This window comes from Lithobates pipiens, unplaced genomic scaffold (genome assembly GCF_037356315.1).
Source record: "Lithobates pipiens isolate NorthernLeopardFrog02 unplaced genomic scaffold, aLitPip1_a1.2 Scaffold_22, whole genome shotgun sequence".
Classification (NCBI taxonomy): Eukaryota; Metazoa; Chordata; class Amphibia; order Anura; family Ranidae; genus Lithobates; species Lithobates pipiens.
The window spans coordinates 129,131,911-129,150,302 of record NW_027507784.1 but is presented as its reverse complement, the minus strand read 5'-3'; the positions used below and the strand labels follow the sequence as shown (position 1 = coordinate 129,150,302).

At 41.6% G+C, this 18,392-nt stretch overlaps 1 protein-coding gene across 2 annotated transcripts in view; it reads right to left on the bottom strand.

Moving 5' to 3' along the window:
- Nucleotides 1-7,823: 7,823 nt before the first annotated feature.
- LRRFIP1 (LRR binding FLII interacting protein 1) overlaps nt 7,824-18,392 on the bottom strand; it is a 187,176-nt gene continuing 176,607 nt past the window's right edge. For both annotated transcript variants that reach the window (XM_077448304.1, XM_077448303.1), the window contains 3 exons: nt 12,435-12,514; nt 11,422-11,526; nt 7,824-9,173 (listed from right to left, as the gene is read on the bottom strand). In XM_077448304.1, the coding sequence (XP_077304430.1) occupies nt 9,063-9,173; nt 11,422-11,526; nt 12,435-12,514 (296 nt within the window). In that variant the 3' untranslated portion in view covers nt 7,824-9,062. The remainder of the gene's footprint in view (nt 9,174-11,421; nt 11,527-12,434; nt 12,515-18,392) is intronic.

The following is an 18,392-nucleotide window of genomic DNA, read 5'->3' as shown; positions in this document are numbered from 1 at the left end:
AGACAGTCACAGCCATAGACAGTGGCACTCAGGCGCACTATCGCCGTTAGCAGCATGCCACTGCTAACAGCGATATGCCGTTAGTGGCGGCTCCGTGCTCATACGTGGGAGTGGCGTCATCGCTGCTCCGGCGTTGTGAGTGGCCGGAGCAGTGATACCCGGAAGATGGATGCTCCGGACTACAGGGAACAGCGGTGACATTGGGCTAACAAAGAGGAAGTAAACCCACCAGGGTTTACTTCCTCTTTAATGTGTCCTGTCTGAGTATATGAATCATGTGGGGATTATTACGTTTTGAATTTAGCAAAGGTGTCTGAAAGGTTTCTTCTGCTTTGCAGGACCCCAAGTCTGAGCATCCTTTGATGGCAGGCTATGTATTCTTAATGGATTTGGTTATAGTTTTACGATACTCCTGGACAGCAGGACCAGACATCCTGCCATGACTCAGCTGTTTACAGGCTCATGCCTGAGATAAAAAAAAAAAGTTAAGTGATTCTATGGATACCATTAAGTAAGGGAGGAGGGAGGGGAACGTTAAGATTACTACTGCAATGTAACTATTCAGCCAAACTGTCATGGCTGATGTCTGATTTCTGAACAAGATGGCCGATAGCTACAGCTTTTCATGTGTCTAGTATGTGATATCATTACAGGTATGCCTCACATTATCATGCTCGGCAAATACATATAAAATGAACTATGCATTTTTTTCAATCCATCCACAGCCACCTCCAAAGTAAATAGTCACTCCCAGATGATCACACATAAATGGGAAAATAAAGGAAAGGTCAGATAGTGCAAGTGCAAATACATTTTGAACACACTTTTATTTAAACCAAGCCTACATCACATTACACTCGCATTTCATTCAGTATAAAATCGCTTTTGAATAAATTAATTCCCATCGCGGGTCCTGATCAACTAAATGTCACTGTACTGAAGGTGGCTCCTCACTTCTGCCTGCCTTACAGCCACATCCCTACTCGTTTCATCACAACTTCCTCACCAGGCCATTTTTTTTGCAATCCTGCACTGCATTGCTTTATCTGACAATTGCGCAGTCGTGCAACACTATACCAAAATAAGATTGATGTCCATTTCTTCCCCCACAAATAGAGCTTTCTTTTGGTGGCATTTGATTACCTCTGCAGTTTTTATTTTTTGCACTATAAACAAAAATATCTGACAAAAAAAAAAAGTTTTTTTTTACTTCATGCTATAAAAGATATCAAATAAAAAAAGTTAAAAAATCTTCATCAGTTTAGGCCAATATGTATTTGGTTACATGTTTTTGGTTAAATTGTATTGATTGGTTAGAGTCTACAAACTATGGGATAGATTTATGCACTTTTCATGTATTTTTATTACTAGTAATGAATGGGTTCACAGCTTGTGTAGTGCAACAATGTGCATATGTGCAGCTATAGTATTGACGCAGCCTAAAAAGGGAGAAATTAGAGATCCACCCCCCCCCCCCCCATATTTATTTATTTATTTTTTTAATAGTCTTCGTTATGTATACCTTTTTTCCAGCTGTCATCTCTCCAGTCACAAGACAAACAGGATTCTTGTCTTCTGGCCGCTGCAAGTTGAGAGGACTGAATGCTGCAGAGAACCGCAATCAGGTAGGGCTTTTGAAGTGGAATTCCAGGAAAAAGGAACTTTAATTATGTGAAGGGTGAAGTTTTGTAGTTTGTCAAAAACATTCTAGGAGTGGTAGGGAATACTAAGTATGTTATTTTATTGGAGTGCTTACCCCCCCGAAGGAGCAACTTGATGAATAGAGTACTATATACATATATATCACAAACAGTAGAAATACACAGATATTCAATTGGTGTACAGAACGAATAAATCCTATACTTGGCCAATCCTAACTAAGGGGTACTAGACCACAATAGGCCAGAGGTCTGTAATAGAATTCCCCCTTCCTGCACTGGCCAGCATGTTGGGGTTAAAGTCTTGCACCAAAGCGCTCAGGTCAATGTTCCTTAAGAACTGACACAGGCACTTACTCGGTTACTTGCAAACACTGCCCCTCTTTTGTGAAAGGACTTCGGCCAGCGGCACCCTAGCAACACCTGTGTTAGCAGGCAATTTCCTTTCTGTTAAGAGTGTGTGAAGTGTGAAGTGTGTGAATGTGAAGATATATCCATCGTTGTACCTCTCAGGTGCAGTGGTATGTTTAGTCCTTTCAGAACAGCAGTTCTCAGCTTAGGGGAAAGCAGCCAGGAACCACCCCGCTTTGTCCCAGTGCCTTGTGGGATCCGTAGTTTCCCCCTTCCATTTCACCAAGCCAACTCCGTCTGTCAGAACTATACCTCCCACAATCCTAACAGTCCTCATCCTGTGTGCCTTCCTATTGGGTAGAGGGCAAGCACAACACTGGCTGTACACAGCTCCACAATAATCCCCCATATAACCCCTCCCACTAATACTCACAGTCCATTGTTTTGTTTTTTTTAGCAAGAAATAAGGATTGGTTCCTTTACACCAGGGGTCTCAAACTGGTGGCCCTCCAGCTGTTGTGAAACTACAAGTTCCATCATGCCTCTGCATGTGGGAGTCATGCTTGTAACTGTCAGCCTTGCAATGCCTCATGGGAATTGTAGTTTCGCAACAGCTAGAGGGCCACCAGTTTGAGACCCCTGCTCTACACCAAGAAACAGGCAAGTCAATATTCCTTTTTTTATGGAAAGACTTAGGAAGAACAAAAGGAATTATACACAGAAAATAATTTGTTTACAGGCACCTTAGCTGGGCAAAAACGTACCTTTACCACCCCGACATCCTTAATAAAAAAAAAAAAATGGGAGCACATCGGCTCCAAAGAGCACTACTTGAGCCACAGGATCTGACACATATGAATGGAAAGAAGGCCTACCCTGGACAACAGGTGTAGTAAAGTCTCCAATATCGTCAATGCAATAGCGCAGAGCAGTAGGAAGGAGTTCCAGTTAAGAACAGAAGGATCCAAGAGTAGAATAAGGGTCCCGGAATATACATCTGGTCCAGACCGCAAGGGTCCAAAATATTCATTGAAGCACTTACAGGTTGCATGGTAGGGCCACAAAGCAGGCCTTGAAGAGTGTATTGGAGGTGAAGAGGAAACTCTCCACCCCCCCACCAGAAGAGGGAGAGGGAATTACAATATCAGGGATAGGGGCTGCACAGAGAGCTGATTTTCCATATATAAGTGAGGGGAACCCAGTGGGTACTCACAAAAAAAGGTGGCAGAGGGGGTATAGCGGGAGTCTCAACAAGTCTGTCCATAACGCCACTCTAGGATCTTGGAGCTCAGGTTAGCTCCAGAGCATGAAAACAAATCACTCAGTTTCTCCTCAGTTGCCAAGGCTGCCTATAAATCTGTCACATACAAGTACAATATATGATAATAACACGAAATAACACCAAAGAGCAGCAGCTTTCACTGCCTAGGTAGGAGTGCAAGCTGAGTAAATATCTATGACACAAGCATAAAATATCTGCTGTGAGTAGAGGTGCATACACAGAAAACTCCACGTCCCTAGCCTTGCCCCCTTATATAGAAAGGACAGTTGTGGGCAAATAGGACAAAGTCCATAATACTATTTTAAGAGGGTGGCTTGGAAAAAAGGGGGGGGGGGAGGAGGGGAGACCAGAGTCTCCAAACACCCTCAGAAGAACTGGCTCCTCTGCATAGTTAAAGAGCCAGCCTCTTAACGACCTTTAGCAATCAGAACAGCCACAACAACATTTAAGGGGAAACGAAGCACCTCCACTTCACTCACTTTGGAAAAACATAGGAGTCTTCAGTGACTAGGTCACACCTGTGAAGATCTCCACTGCCCTGCACCCGTATAACACCCTGAGGATAACTCCATACATTGCATAACGTACTAAGGAGAAGCACCTTACACAGGATCCAGTGTCTGAAGCGAAGCAGGATACAAGCTGAATCTGTGTCTTTTTAGCCTACTGTCAGAAACCATGAAGACCGAGACAGAAGTACAGTTAAATCGCACTTGTTTAATAATAAAAGTAAAAAGAACGTAGCCACAAAATAGCCAAAGTTCAGTAACTGGAATGGATAGTCAGACAAGCCAGAAGTCAGGGATCAAAGTACTGGAACAGCAAGCAGGATCTAGAGCCAGAAGGGATGTCAGCAAAGCCAGTCTTTAAACAGGAACACAGGAGATCGTATGTGATGTGAAAGGCGAAGGCAGAGCTCCTCTGGACTGGAAGGCTTAAATAGGCAGGACTGATGAGCAGTATCAACAGCTGAATAACTGGAGAGAGATAGAAGCTGGCAATTAGCCGACAGCTAAGCGGCCAGCTCAGAGAAGGAAGGGCTGAGCCCAGCCTTGGCACCTACAAATTGTTCCGGGAATGGTCCCATAGACATGCCTGTGATGCCAATCCATAAACTGTACTATTAGCTGAAGTAGCAGGTACACATTCAGAAAAACAAACAAAAAAAAAAAAAAAAAAAAACAAGAGACTAAGGCAAAAAAATTAGGATAACGGTCAGTGGAAGGGGTTATGTGGGGGACCTAATAGATCTGCAATTGTCCAGTCACCTGAAAGTAGCATCATATAATCCAGTCAAAGACTTTGCCTGTGTCCTGTACTGTATTATCAAGAAATTCATTATTTGAGCTAGATTTAGCATGATCTGTGATTGGCTGTGTCCAAGGGATACGGCCAACACAGAACTTCCCCGATACGCGCCCGCGACGGTGCACATTGGGGAAGTAAACAAAAGGACGTCCAGGGACGCTCACCCGGCAGTTAGCGTCCACTCTGTAGCCGTCTTTTGGCTATAGGGTGGACGCGAAGTGGTTAAGCTAGTGCATTGTTGGTTCACTTACCTTTTCCTTCGATTTCCCTTCTAAATGTTTTTTTTTTCTTCGTTTTCTTTGTCTGAATTTCTCACTTCCTGTTCCTCCCCAGTAAGCTGTTCAGTAAGCTGTTCTGGCTGACTAAACACCATTCAGATGATGGTGTGAAGTTTACTGAGAAACAGGAAGTGAGAAATTCAAAGAAAAAAAACATTTAGAAGGGAAATCAAAGGAAAAGGTAAGTGAACCAACAATGCACTAGCTTAAAAGGAACCCATTTAGAAAATAAAAAAACAAAGATTTACAACCCCTTTAAGGAGGAAGACACAGCAATGAGGTCCTAACGCTAAAGGCCTTTTCTGTCAGGTTCCCTGCAGTTCCTTTGTTCTTAGAAATCCCACTCCGATTGGTCATCTCTTGGGGCTGTCCTGTTGACTCAAGTGGCTGCAGCTCTCAGTATCCTGTTGCTCATGCAACATGACCGCATCTTGGGCTCCCCCTGCTTGATCTTTGGCTGCAGAGTCCTATACCCTGGCAGTATGACCACAGCTCTTGCCTTCAGCATCCTGTTGCTAGGCATGGCCTTTTGTCTATTAATTCCTGCATATCTCCTATTGGTCCAGATTCTATTTGCATCAGATTTAGGTCTCCCAAAGACCTGCACCAGATGCTTGTGATAGGCTTGCCCAAATGTCCCCCTAGCTGCCTTTAGCCTGTATCAGATCTACCTGTTCTGTGTAGAGACCTTGCCAGTTTAAGAATCCCCTCTCTGCCTGCTGGCCAAACTGACCGCTACCCTTTATACACCACTTAGCTGCCTGATACCTGGACCCAACCTCTTGCCTGGTTGCCACATCCCTCTGACTAGGCACCAGCGTCTGCCATCCTCTGCAGACATCTGTATCTTCCATGTACCATGGGTATCCTTTGTTTTACCTTTTGAACCACCTCTTGTGCTACCAGTACACAGCATTGTGTAATAAGTCATGGGAGTAGCCAAGTATATGTAGCCCTGCTTGCCTTAAGGCAGGAGTGTCCAATGTTTTGACCTTCCTGGGCCACATTGGAAGACGAGGAATGGGCTTAGGCTGCACATAAAATAAACAAGAAGGATAGATGAGTACTACTAAAAGTCAGGCAGATCACAAGTTAATGATCACTGATAGTTTTTTTGTAATATTTTTTATTATAAAATTAAAAGGTGCAAGTTTAAACTATTGTTTTTGACAAACGCATTAATATCTGGTTCCATGGATGAAGTAGCAATTCTCATTCAAATGTATTCAGAAATTTAGGCATATATGTATTCTGCTACATGTTTTTGGTAAAAAAAAAAAAAAAAAAAAAGCGCCAATAAGGATATACTGATAGGTTTACACAAACGTTCTAGCATTTACAAACTATGGTGTATACACACTATTAATGGTGGCGATCAGCAACCTATAGTGGGACTGTGATATTGCCATGGACAATCGGACACTAACACTTTGCACTAACCAGTGACACAATACAGTGCTAAAAATATGCACTGTCACTGTACTAATGACACTGGCTGGGAAGGGATTAACCACTTCCTGCCCAAGGTACGTCATATGACACCCTGGAATTTTAGTGAGGATATCTGAAGGATGCCTGCAGCTACAGGCATCAGATATCTTTTTCTGCTGTCGATTCCCTGCACCATAACAATCATAGCAGCAGTTCAGCCACTTGAGTATCTCCCCCCCCCCCCCCCCGGTGCTTCTACTGGCTCGCCCGTGGGATCTGTGAGCCGGAAAAGGAATCCACCATTCCTGGATGTTGAGCATAGAGATTTGAGGAGCACAGATGGTCCCCAGCAATCTCTATGACCTTCAGAGGCCGGAGCCCAAAGTTATTATGTCCAGCCTGACAGAAGCAAACATTGCCGGGGACTTGGCTGGAAAGGCTGAGATTGTTTATTTTTTCTTTTGATCTCAGTCTTTCCTGCCTGGAGAAGAGATGCGGAATCTTATAGATCCCACATCTCTCCATAAAGAGGACCTGCCATGCACTATTCCTATTACAAGGGATGTTCACATGCCTCGCAATAGGAATAAAAGTGCAAAAAAAATTTTTTTAACGGGAAAGTGTCAAAATAAAAAAAGTCGTGCCTACATATGTAAATGGTGTTAAACTACACGTGAGGTATCGCTGCAAACATTACAGTGGGAGTAACAACTCTAGCCCAATACCTCCTCTGTAATGCTAAACAGGTAACCTGTAAAAAAATTTAAAGCGTCACCTATGGAGATAAAGTTTGGTGCTATTCCATCAGTGTGCGCAATTTTAAAGCATGGCATGTTGGGTATCCATTTACGCGGCGTAACATCTTTCACATTATTCAAAAAAACTGGGCTAACTTTACTGTTTTTTTTTATTTTTTTTATTTATAATTTTTCCCCCAAAAAACGTGTTTGAAAAAATCGCTGCGCAAATACAGTGTGATATATAAAAATTTTAACAGCCGCCATTTTATTCCCTGGGGTCTCTGCTAAAAAAACATATAATGTTCGGGGGTTCTGAGTAATTTTCTAGAAAAAAAATGATTCTTTTTTACATGTAAGAGCAAAGTGCCAGAATTGGCTCGGATGGGAAGTGGTTAAACATCTAGAGATGTTTTTTTTCTTTTTTTAAACAGGACAGTTATGGGGCAGCTAACACACATCAGAACCATCTGTTACATCAAGTTTATTTCTCCTTAGATAAACATCTATTCATGTAAGGATACATCTGTTCAATATAATGATGTTTTAGATGAAAATATTGTACCTATCTTTTCCTTAGCTGTAGTAATGATAATTTAGAATGAAAGATCTGACACAAACAGTTATATGACTGATTGCTTATCATTTCCTTTATGTCCAGCATAACCGCACGTAAACCTTTAAACTCCACTTACCTTGGTAGTCTATTACTGCAGCGTGATCAATAGAAAGTCACTCGGACAATTACAATTTTCATAAATAAGAATGGATGCATATCTAAGTTTTGAGTTCTCTTTTTTATTCAGTGATGAGTTTATCTTTTATTAACCCTGAAAGAGAAAACTCCAGTGACTGAAGAAGTGATAGAGCTGTAGCTTCATGCTTGTTTATCAAGAGTCCAGCACAAGTCAAATAAGGCCACTTTCCCCCAAAAAAGAATGACAATGGGAATGCATACACATTCAGTGAGTGTCTGTTCCATGGCTTGTGTCTCCAAAAATTATTCACACACATGCGCGCACACACACATTAATCTTTGGGTGATTTTCGCATCTGCAAATTTCCTCCAGTGAACTGCATTGTTTCCCCTCTCCCCCCCCCCCCCCCCCCATTAATAAATAGGAACATTCCAAGTGTCTGAAAAAAGTCCAAGAGCAACAAGGACAAATCACATACAGCATTTGTTTTTTTCAGTTGCACACATCATAATGGAAAACCAGCAGTGTGTCCCTGGGGTCACCACTGTCCTCAATGTTCTGTTTACAGTGAGGCACATTTGCTGCTTCTGTACAGCAGAGAACTTCTGTAGCTGAACTCTTTAGAATGATGATGAATTGTAGCAGCAGGTAGCCATGCAGGATGACACAGCCAATGTGTAGCATAACTCTGCTGTGAGTTTGATTCCCAATACCTTACACCTTTTCAAATTGTGCTTATGTTCACAGCAAAAGGTACAAAAATGTAGTATATTGTCCAAATTTACAGTGCCTTAGATATTGCCTCTATGCTGCAGTACTGTTTTTTTTTTTAAACCCGTAAGGTTATGATTATTTGGCAATGGCCTTATTTGCGACTGTCAAATTCTGGGAGTCGGGAAATAAAGGAGATTGCTTGTTTAAGCTTGTAAAAACTTGGAAAAATCAGTTTTTTTTTTTTAATCCCAATTCCATCATAATTATTTACCAGGACTGTCCTTGTTCTGAGTTTATGGCAAGGCTCTGCTTCTTCTGCCATAAGATAAGCCACACTGTGATGCTGGAGTCACCTGCTTCGGTATACTTGTGATTCCCAACATTTGGTGCCACAGGGAAAACATTGTAAAGAATGTAAGTTGCATTGCTATTGCCACAGGCAGTGAGTGGATTTAATAAATACTCTATTGGCAATAGATCCCTCTGTTCCGTCTCATGGCTCCATCATACTGGTGGTTACATTATTTTGACAGAAGCAGAAGCCTGGAAAAATGGCACTTCACGTGCTCTTTATCTATATTCACATGTTCCAACCACCACAAAAGTCACTGCTGGGACAAGATGGCGCTTCGATTGGCCTTCATCTTCTCCAACCTCTTTACCAAATGGCTATTGCCTACTTCAAGCTCATCAATCTTATCCAAGGCTGTACGGAGCTGCATACAAGGAAAAAAAAACAAAAAAAAAAAAAACACAGAAACAATGATACATTAAAAAAAAGAAATCATGGGGTGGGCAACTATATGTATGGCAAATGAGGTTCAAATGTAGAAAAATGTAAAATAATGCATTTGGGTAGCAAAAATATGAATGCAATCTATACTCCGGGGGAGAGGGAGGGGGAGAACCTCTGGGGGAATCTAGGATGGAAAAGGACCCGTGGGACCACAGCAAACAGAATATTGGCATTCGTTAAAAAGGGGATCAACTCCAGAGATAAAACTATAATTCTCCCGCTCTAAAAGACTCTGGTCCGGCCGCACCTAGAGTATGCTGTCCAGTTCTGGGTACCAGTCACCAGGAAGGGTGTACTGGAAATGGAACGAGTACAAAGAAGGGCAACTAAGCTAATAAAGGGTATGGAGGATATTAGTTATGAGGAAATGTTGCAAGCACCGAACTTATTCTCTCTGGAGAAGAGATGCTTGAGAGGGGATATGATTTCAATTTGTAAATACACCATACTAGTGATCCCACAGTAGAGATAAAACTTTTTTTGCGGAAGTTAGTTTAACAAGACACCTGACCACTCATTAAAATTAGAAGAAAAGAGGTTTAACTTTAAACTACATAGAGGGTTCTTTACTGTAAGAGCGGCAAGGATGTGTAATTCTCTTCCACAGGCATTGGTCTCAGCGGGGAGCATCGATCATTTCAAAAAAACTATTAGATAAAGCAACATACAGCGATATACAACGCAAATCCTGACATTTAATCACACACATAGGTTGGACTTAATGGACTTGCATCTTTTTTTAACCTCACCTACTATGCAACTATGTATATTGATAGGTTACCCTCATAAAAGACCCTCTACATAAGCTGAGAAAAAAAAAAAAAAAAAACAACTGAGAAAATTTAACTGCACTGCCTTAAGAAATCACAAGTTTCACTCAAAATTGTTTACCTTCAATAAAAAAATATTCAAGCCACTAATACTGAAGCTGTCACAGTTGTATATTTTAAAAGTTGTTAAAGTAAACCTGTCACAATCCTAGGGAAATCAGGATTTGACTACAAAAATCAATTTACCATTTATCAGGTGCTTCTTTTTTTCCCCCCTCCCTATAAGCACTTCTAAATAGAGATACCCTGCAATCAAGCTCAGGGCTTATTATAATTTACATCAATTGTAATCTAAGCATTTACTGGAAACAAGTCTAAGACATGGTCCTTTAGACCAGGGATGTTCAAACGAAGGCCCTCCAGCTGTTGCAAAACTACAGATCCAATGAGGCCTTCTAAAACACTGACATTCATAGACATGATTAGGCATGATGGGAATTGTAGCTGCTGAACAACTGGAGGCCCGTTTGGAGATCTTTGTAAGACATTTGTAAGCTGCTTAAGCTACAGCTTATTTAAACTGCTGGACCTCAAGAAACAACTACCAACTACAAGTAGCAATCTTCCAGCTGCCACACTACTACTTAGTGAGACAGGTATCAGAGGTTTCTGAATCTCTAGAATATATATATATATATATATATATATATATATATATATATATATATATATATATATATATATATAATCCTGTATGTTATGGAGTATCTAATACCCAAGGACCCAAATTACTACAGCTCACCAGTCCTTTGATATGGTGGCTGCATGTTTTTTTTCAGGCTTTTTAACTTTATTTTTACCACACGTCTTGTCCTAGGAGGACCACATTTACTCATTGTACTAGATTTAGAGAGAAGTGTTGTCACCTAGGACAGGAGGGGTGTGAGACAACAGAGCAGCGCTGTCATTTCCATATCAGAGATGTTGTCTTGTAGTTGACAGAAGTAAACCAACTGCTTCCAGTAGTATATATTACAGACTGAAAGGAAGCATATTAGATTAGGTTTATATACACTAATTAATAATAAAGGATTTTACCCAACTTTAGCTCTATTTTGTTGCATATGGCCAAAAAAGATCTATGTCCATTGGTTTCAATATTTCACAAATGCAGATGGTTTAGCAGCTAAACCAAATCCCAGGACAAAATTACCAATTTTGGAGAAATCCTACCAGACACTACAAGGACAACTCTTAACCTAAGATACCAAATCATTTTCTGACTTCAGCTATTAGTATTTCAAAACCCTAAACTCCAGTGTATGGCTTTCAACTACATTTAAAGTAAAGTATACAAAAAAGAAGGAAGTATAAATACTTAAAAACATCAATATTCACCTCCCTCTGTAATCTTCGTTTTTCAGCTTTTAATTCATCTTCTATTTTTTCAGCATTTTCTGCAGACGTTTTGAAACGGGACAGCTGACTCTCTAGCCGAATAATCTGACAAATAAATTGGTAGAAGCTGAGAACTGGCATTACCTTACCCCTGATTCATAAATGAGAGCATTTCAAAAGTAACAAAATGAACTCCATAAATACAAAACATAAACCAAAGAGCACAGAGCCCTTCTACTGTTGAAAACTTGTTAAAGCGGAGTTTGTAATTTTTGTGTTTATGAAGTCACAAAAAAAGTGTAGCTGCTGACTTTTAATACACATTCATCTGTCCCAGCATACTGCAATGTGGCCGCCCGAACCTTTCATTCTCTCCATCTTGCCAGCATTACAGTGGGCACCTGGCGGTGACAGCTTGTAACTCCGCAGCTGGAAGTGAGCCACGTTACTCTTCCCAAATCATTGGCGAATCTTCTGGGACCTGTGACGTGTCCCAGAAGATAGGGAGGGGGGACAAAAGAACTTGTCAAAACTAGGTACCCGCTCCCCATAAAGGTGGCATGGGGGGGAAAGAGTGCTTAGAGCGGAGCGTCCCCTTTTGGGTGGAGCTTCGATTTAAAGTCTTCTGGTAATACCAACAATCTATCATGGTCCCTGTTCATGTACAATAGACAATTGAAGGTCTTTGATAGGATAGAACCAGCACAGAATTCAAGGGAGAGTTTTTAAGAGGAGGTTACAAGGGAGTGCAATCTAGGCCCAATATTCTCTTAAGTGTCCATGAGATTTCTTCTGTAGGTTTTTTTTTCCCTTAAACAAAGAATATTCAAGACATTTTAGAGAAACTTTTTCTGCCAGAACATGCTAGGATATTACATCTATAGAGAGTTCAAATACTAGCCATCTGAATTTAAAAACACCCTGGATGTTCTACTACGAAGAAACCATTTCTCTTAACCTATACATGCTCTGCAGTATTTTTTTTTTCCAAAAAAAAATAAAATAAAACTTACATTCTGTTCTAAGGCAGTTATTTCTTGAGTGGATTTGGTGATTTTAAATTTGAGGTCACTGATTTGTCTGCTAGCATCTCCTTTGGAAAAAAAAAATCATCATAAAGCAATAGCAATTTCAGTTCATGACATCACACAGAAAACCTTTAGAATGAAGAAAGAACACTCAAGGCCCAACAACATTCTAATGACTATGATGATATATTGTACAAACTATTACACTATTAACGTAGGTAGAAAGGACTATCCAGCATTTTAACTAATGAATTTGTGACTTTTAGACCCCTTTCACACTAAGGCGTTTTTCAGGCGCTTTAGCGCTAAAAGAAGCGCCTGTAAATCGCTTGAAAGGAGCCTCATCTGCCAGCCCAATGTGAAAGCCCAAGTGCTTTACGACGGCTTTCACACCAAGCCGCCCATAGCGGCGGTGATAAAATATCGCTATTTTTAGCGGCGTTTTACCGTCGGATTTGCAGTGCATTTTGGCTGCCAGCGGGGCACTTTTACCCCCGCTAGCAGCCAAGAAAGGGTTAAAACCGCCTGTAATACGCCGCAATAGCGGCATTTTGCTGGCAGTATTGCAGCGCTGCACTTGAGCTTTCACATTGGGATTGCAGATGAGGCTTCTGTCAGGCGCTTTACAGGCTCTTTTTTAACGCTAAAGCGCCTGAAAAACACGCCAGTGAGAAAGGGTTCTCAGTGTGAAAGCACTCAGGCTTTCACATTGGGATTGCAGATGAGGCTCCTTTCAGGCACTTTACAGGCGCTTTTTTTTTTTTTTTTTAACGCTAAATGCCTGAAAAAACATCCCGGTGTGAAAGGGGTGTAAGAGCCAGATCCTTTACAGAAAGCGTTAGGATTCTTTCAAAAAAGGAAATTTATGAAGTTCTCAGGTCCTCTTAGAAAAACTGTAAGGGGAGAGATGTTCTTAAAAGTCAAAAGTGAGAAATAAAAACCTGACAGATGTGCAAACCTTACCCAATCAAAACCTCCCAAAAGAAAGGAACTTTTGTCTGAAGTTCTTAAAACTGACACTATAGGACCATGCCACTGAGGCAAATGCAACCATATAAAACACTTAAACGTTTTATTCAGACACTATTTAGAACACAGAGTCTAGTTCTGCAGACCCCGACAAAAAATTGACAGCAAAATACACTTCCTGCAGTAGAGTACAGACACTGCCTTCTGTAAATACAGCTAACTTAAGGTGACTGGACACTAACAAAAAGAGGGGCTGCAGGGACATCACCCTATAAAACCCCTCCCACTCCTATCTTGCTTAATTTTTGTGGAAAGAATTAGGGAGATCATAAGAAAAGAGGGGGGGGGGGGGGCAGTCCTGTGCCCTGTACTGCACTCCAAGAAACAGATTTGACTGGCAAGGAAAAAAAAAAACGGAATTTTGATTTACCTGTAAATTCCTTATCATGGAGTACAGTACATATAGCCCTGGAGACACCAACAGCCCTGGTGCAAATGGTAAAGAAAGGAAGCTTTTCTTTAAGAATGTAGGACATGGAAACGATCTGTCCCATCATCCACTCAGTAATGGTGGAGCAGGAAGCAGGGTGTGCTCTATGAGGACCTCCAGGTTGAACAAAAAATGGACTCTATCTTGTGAAAAAGACCATGACTGCCAAGTAGACTGACAGCCCTAACCACATCAAAACAATTCTTTGTTTTGGGGCAACACAGCGGGGAGGGAGGACAATATCCTCATTGAGGTGGAAGGAAGAGACCACCTTAAGTGAGAAGAAAGTGGTTTGGAAACCAAAACCTCAGTGTCCTTTTTCAAAACAAAAAAGGCTCTTTACAAGACAGAGCTGCTAAAGTCAGAACACGCCTAACAGACATGATGATAACCAACAAGGCAACCTTAAAAGGCGAGTTCTTCCAATGGAATGTCTCTACTTGGTTCAAAGGGGGTTTTCTGAGGAGCAGGGAGCAGCAGGCTGAGATTCCAAAGTGACACAGGAGGTCGAACTGAGGAAATTATATGAGCAACTCCCTGTAGAAAAGTCCTGAAAAAGGACAGCAAGGCAAGAGCTTTCTGGAAGAGGAAGGCAGAAAACTGTCCCTTGAGGGTACTCAGGGAAGATGTTCTCACACCATGCAAACAAGTCCTTCCATGTGCAATGTTAAAAACTTGTATTAGTTGGATTTACTTACTTGAGTAAGGTGGGAATAACAAAAAGATACTCCTGTCCTTTAGGACTTGGGTTTTAACAGCCATGCTGTTAAACCCAGTGACTGAGAAGCAGGATGGAGCATTTGAGCCTGGTGGTCAGTGTAGTTTGAAAAAAAAAAATTCTGGATACGTTTTGGAGAGATTTCAATAGAAAGTGTATCATCCTGATCAGATGCCTCATAAGGTGATTTGGTGAAAGCACCTGAAGACTGTTGTAATCCAGAATTAGCCAAAGTAAACCACTATTTGTGTGCCTGCCATGATGAGAACCAAGAGACATTGCTTGACCGGTGTCCTGAATCCAAAGAGGAAGAGGAAAGGTGTGTAAACGCAGTAACTTTACTCAAAGCGAGGTGGCCCATGTGTTGTACAGCGATGCAGATGAGAGGGCAAAGGACACTACAGCACCACCACCAGGTGAAAAAGGGAACCAAAAGCTATTAACCTAGCAATCCTAGAATGTCTGACCACACCACCAGAAAGCTGGACAGTGGTCTCAGCACACCCCTAAAAAGGACACCCTGGGAGAATATTTACCAAACTTGGTAACAAGAACAGGTATAACCCTATACTGACCCCCCCCCCCCCCCCACCCACCCACCTACAGTAGGCATATCATGGTAGGCATATCTGCACAGAGTTCTTTACAGACAAGGATCCAAACTAGGCAGACCATGACCCTAGACAACCCTGCGGCTAGCTCCACACACGGCACTACATGCCATCCACGGCAGGATCCACTGTAAAGCAACACTGCAAGCCAGACCCACATCTTCCATCAGGCAGCGTCCAGGCTCTGGTGGGGATTCTACCAATCTCCAAGCTGCAGAGTCTATGGTGCAGCCAGGGGATGAAATCATACAAGAAATCATCATGGAAAAAACATCCAGTGTCAGAGACAAAAACCTTAATGCACGAAGGTAACCTTCTCTCTTTATAAAGAATAAGTCCATCATCTAAGGACGCTAGCAAAAACTTTGAGTATATGGAAGTGGGAGGGGTTGTATAGAGGGATATCCTTGCAGCCTCTCATTTTGCCAGTGTCCAATCACCTGAAGGTAGTTGCATATAACCAAATTGTAATGATGAAAGTGTATGTTACCCAAACATTTCACAATATATTTCAGATGTGTCCGCTACCATGTACTTGTATTAAAGAGTATCCTGTTCTATTTGAATTGCCTCCTTTGTGTGAAATACCTGGTGATCTGCCAGCCACCTGCTTTCCTATTTCAAACTGACCACACTAGGCATGGAGGAAAATTGATTCCAGTAAGGTCAGCACATACATATATATTATATATGCATAAATACACACACACACACACAAATATTTGAAAAAAAAAAACATATACACTTTAAAGAGCCCTGTGACCAGCATTGTACCATCAGGAAAAGAAATTGAGAAGTCCAGAGATATGCAACAAAAATGGTACAATGTCTGAGAAGAAAAAAAACAAAAAAACAAAAACATGCACAACCTCAATAAATGAAGAAAAAAAAAAAAAAAAAAGAAGGGCATGATTTTAACCTATACATTAGGGGTGTTTACTAGGTGCAGGGAGGGTATTTTCAATGCAAGCCAAGATCAAGAATGTTGGGACAGGACCTTAAACTACAGCAGGAACGTTTCAAGAGCAACAAAGAATAATTTTACAGTATAGCTGCTGCTTGGAGAATACATCCAGCAGAGCTAATAAGTGAACAAACATTAAGTAAATTAAGTAAGCAGTAGCAGGACTGGAAACATGGATTTGTAATGCAATAATCACTACTAGCCTTTTGTAACATGCCCCTAGTCTCTCTAAGTTTTCTGTAGCATGTCTCCAACCACACTTGTAGCAGTCACAAATCATAATTTAATCTAGTAAGCCTGACAGTCTTCTCTAACACTACACTTTAAATATTATAAGCAGCCTAGTAAGTTGGCAACCCCTGGACTAGATGGACTATTTTTCTTTTTTTTTCTGCCATCAGTTTATGTTTATGAGTTTCAGACCATAAACAGCAACTCAATCAAACCACTGACATTTACGCCAAGTTCACACGAGTGCAGCTGCAACTTGATCTGATTTTCAGTGAGATTTTGTAGTGCGTCATTGATGCGAGCCACACGCTCGCCCTCCCCACTTTCTTGGCCTGCAAGCTCGTATAAGGGTCTAGTATGAATTTTGGGCAGACCTCACACCATCCTTTAAATTATTTTAGCACAAGGCTCCCCTTAAATCCATACCAGACAGGCCTGCTATGGATTGTGGGGGGGCCCCCACGCTTTATTTTTATGGGCTCCTTTGTTTACATTCATTTCCCAGGATGGTAGCGGGTGCCGGCTCCTAACAAAACACAAAACACTGGCAAAAAAGCACGTACATGCCTTTTGGTGTGCGAGGTTTATGGGGCCAAAATCTTGCAGCAACCACATTTAGGTCCAGAAGTTAAAGAGGGATTCCACCTAAAAAAAAAATATTAAAAGCCAGCAGCTATAAATACTACAGCTGCTGACTTTTAATAAATGGACACTCACCTGTCCCGGGTTCCAGCGATGCCGGCAGCCGAGGCCGATCGATCGCTCGGCTCTCGGCTGCTGCCATCACCATTCTAGGTGAGGGAATCAGGAAGTGAAGCGAAACGGCTTCACTTCCCGGTTCCCTACTGCGCATGCGCGAGTCGCGCAGCGCAATAGGAATTGTCCGCGCTGTCACTGGGACCCGTGCGTGTCCCAGCAGACAGCGCGGCAGGACAGGAAATGACAGACTTCCACGGGAGTCTATGCCCGGAAGTGGGTGTAAATACCTGTCTCTGACAGGTATCTCCACCCCCCTCCCCCCTGTAAGGTGCCAATTGTGACACCGGAGGGGGGGAGGGTTCCGATCAGCGAAAGTTCCACTTTAGGGTGGAACCCCGCTTTAAGTCTTATTGTAAGTTATGTTTAATAAAAATCAACACATTTCAGGGACTTAAGGGGTCCTTCCTCATCAAGGCTTACAAATGTTAGAAGAAAGATAATGGGTGCTGGACTTGAGTGAAGTAATCCCAAATAGAAGGATCTGCTTCAGATGCCAGTTTCACGAGTCTTGGCTGTTAAAACCGATGTCTGGTGCATAAGCAAAATAACTATACAAAAACAAACAAGTAAAAGGATGTTTTCTAGATTCTGGATTTAACAGCCTAGGCTTCTAAAACTGATGTCTGGAGCAGAGTTGTTTGCATGTTTATTTACGAACATCTTATGGGATCACTTCACCCTTTACAAATCCAGCATCTGTTTTGAAGCGCTGATGAAGAGGGGCTAATTTTAGCTAACTTCCAATATATTTGGACTTAATAAAACCACTGGAGATTTCTTCACCATACACCAGTTTACACAAATAAGCCCCATCCTACAGTCATCACTCCCTGGAAAGCTGCCTAAAATTAAAATATAGATTTCAACCTTGGCTCTAGCAAATGCTAGAAAAGTTGTTGGAAATGGTTCAGTGCCCTACATCTCCTCCTAACTGAATTTAAAAATGACAGATGTTTCCATGCCTTTCCTATTCTGTCTTAAACTAGAGAGAATAAAAAAAATATTAACTGTAGCTGTAAGCACTTCAGCCCCGGAAGATTTTACCCCCTTCCTGACATTTCAAACAGAGCATTTTTTGCGATATGGTGTACGACGTTGTACCCAAAATTATCCCATTTCCCCCCCCCCCAAATAGAGCTTTGTTTTGGTGGCATTTGATGACCTCTGCGGTTTGTATTTTTTGGGCTATAAACAAAAAAAA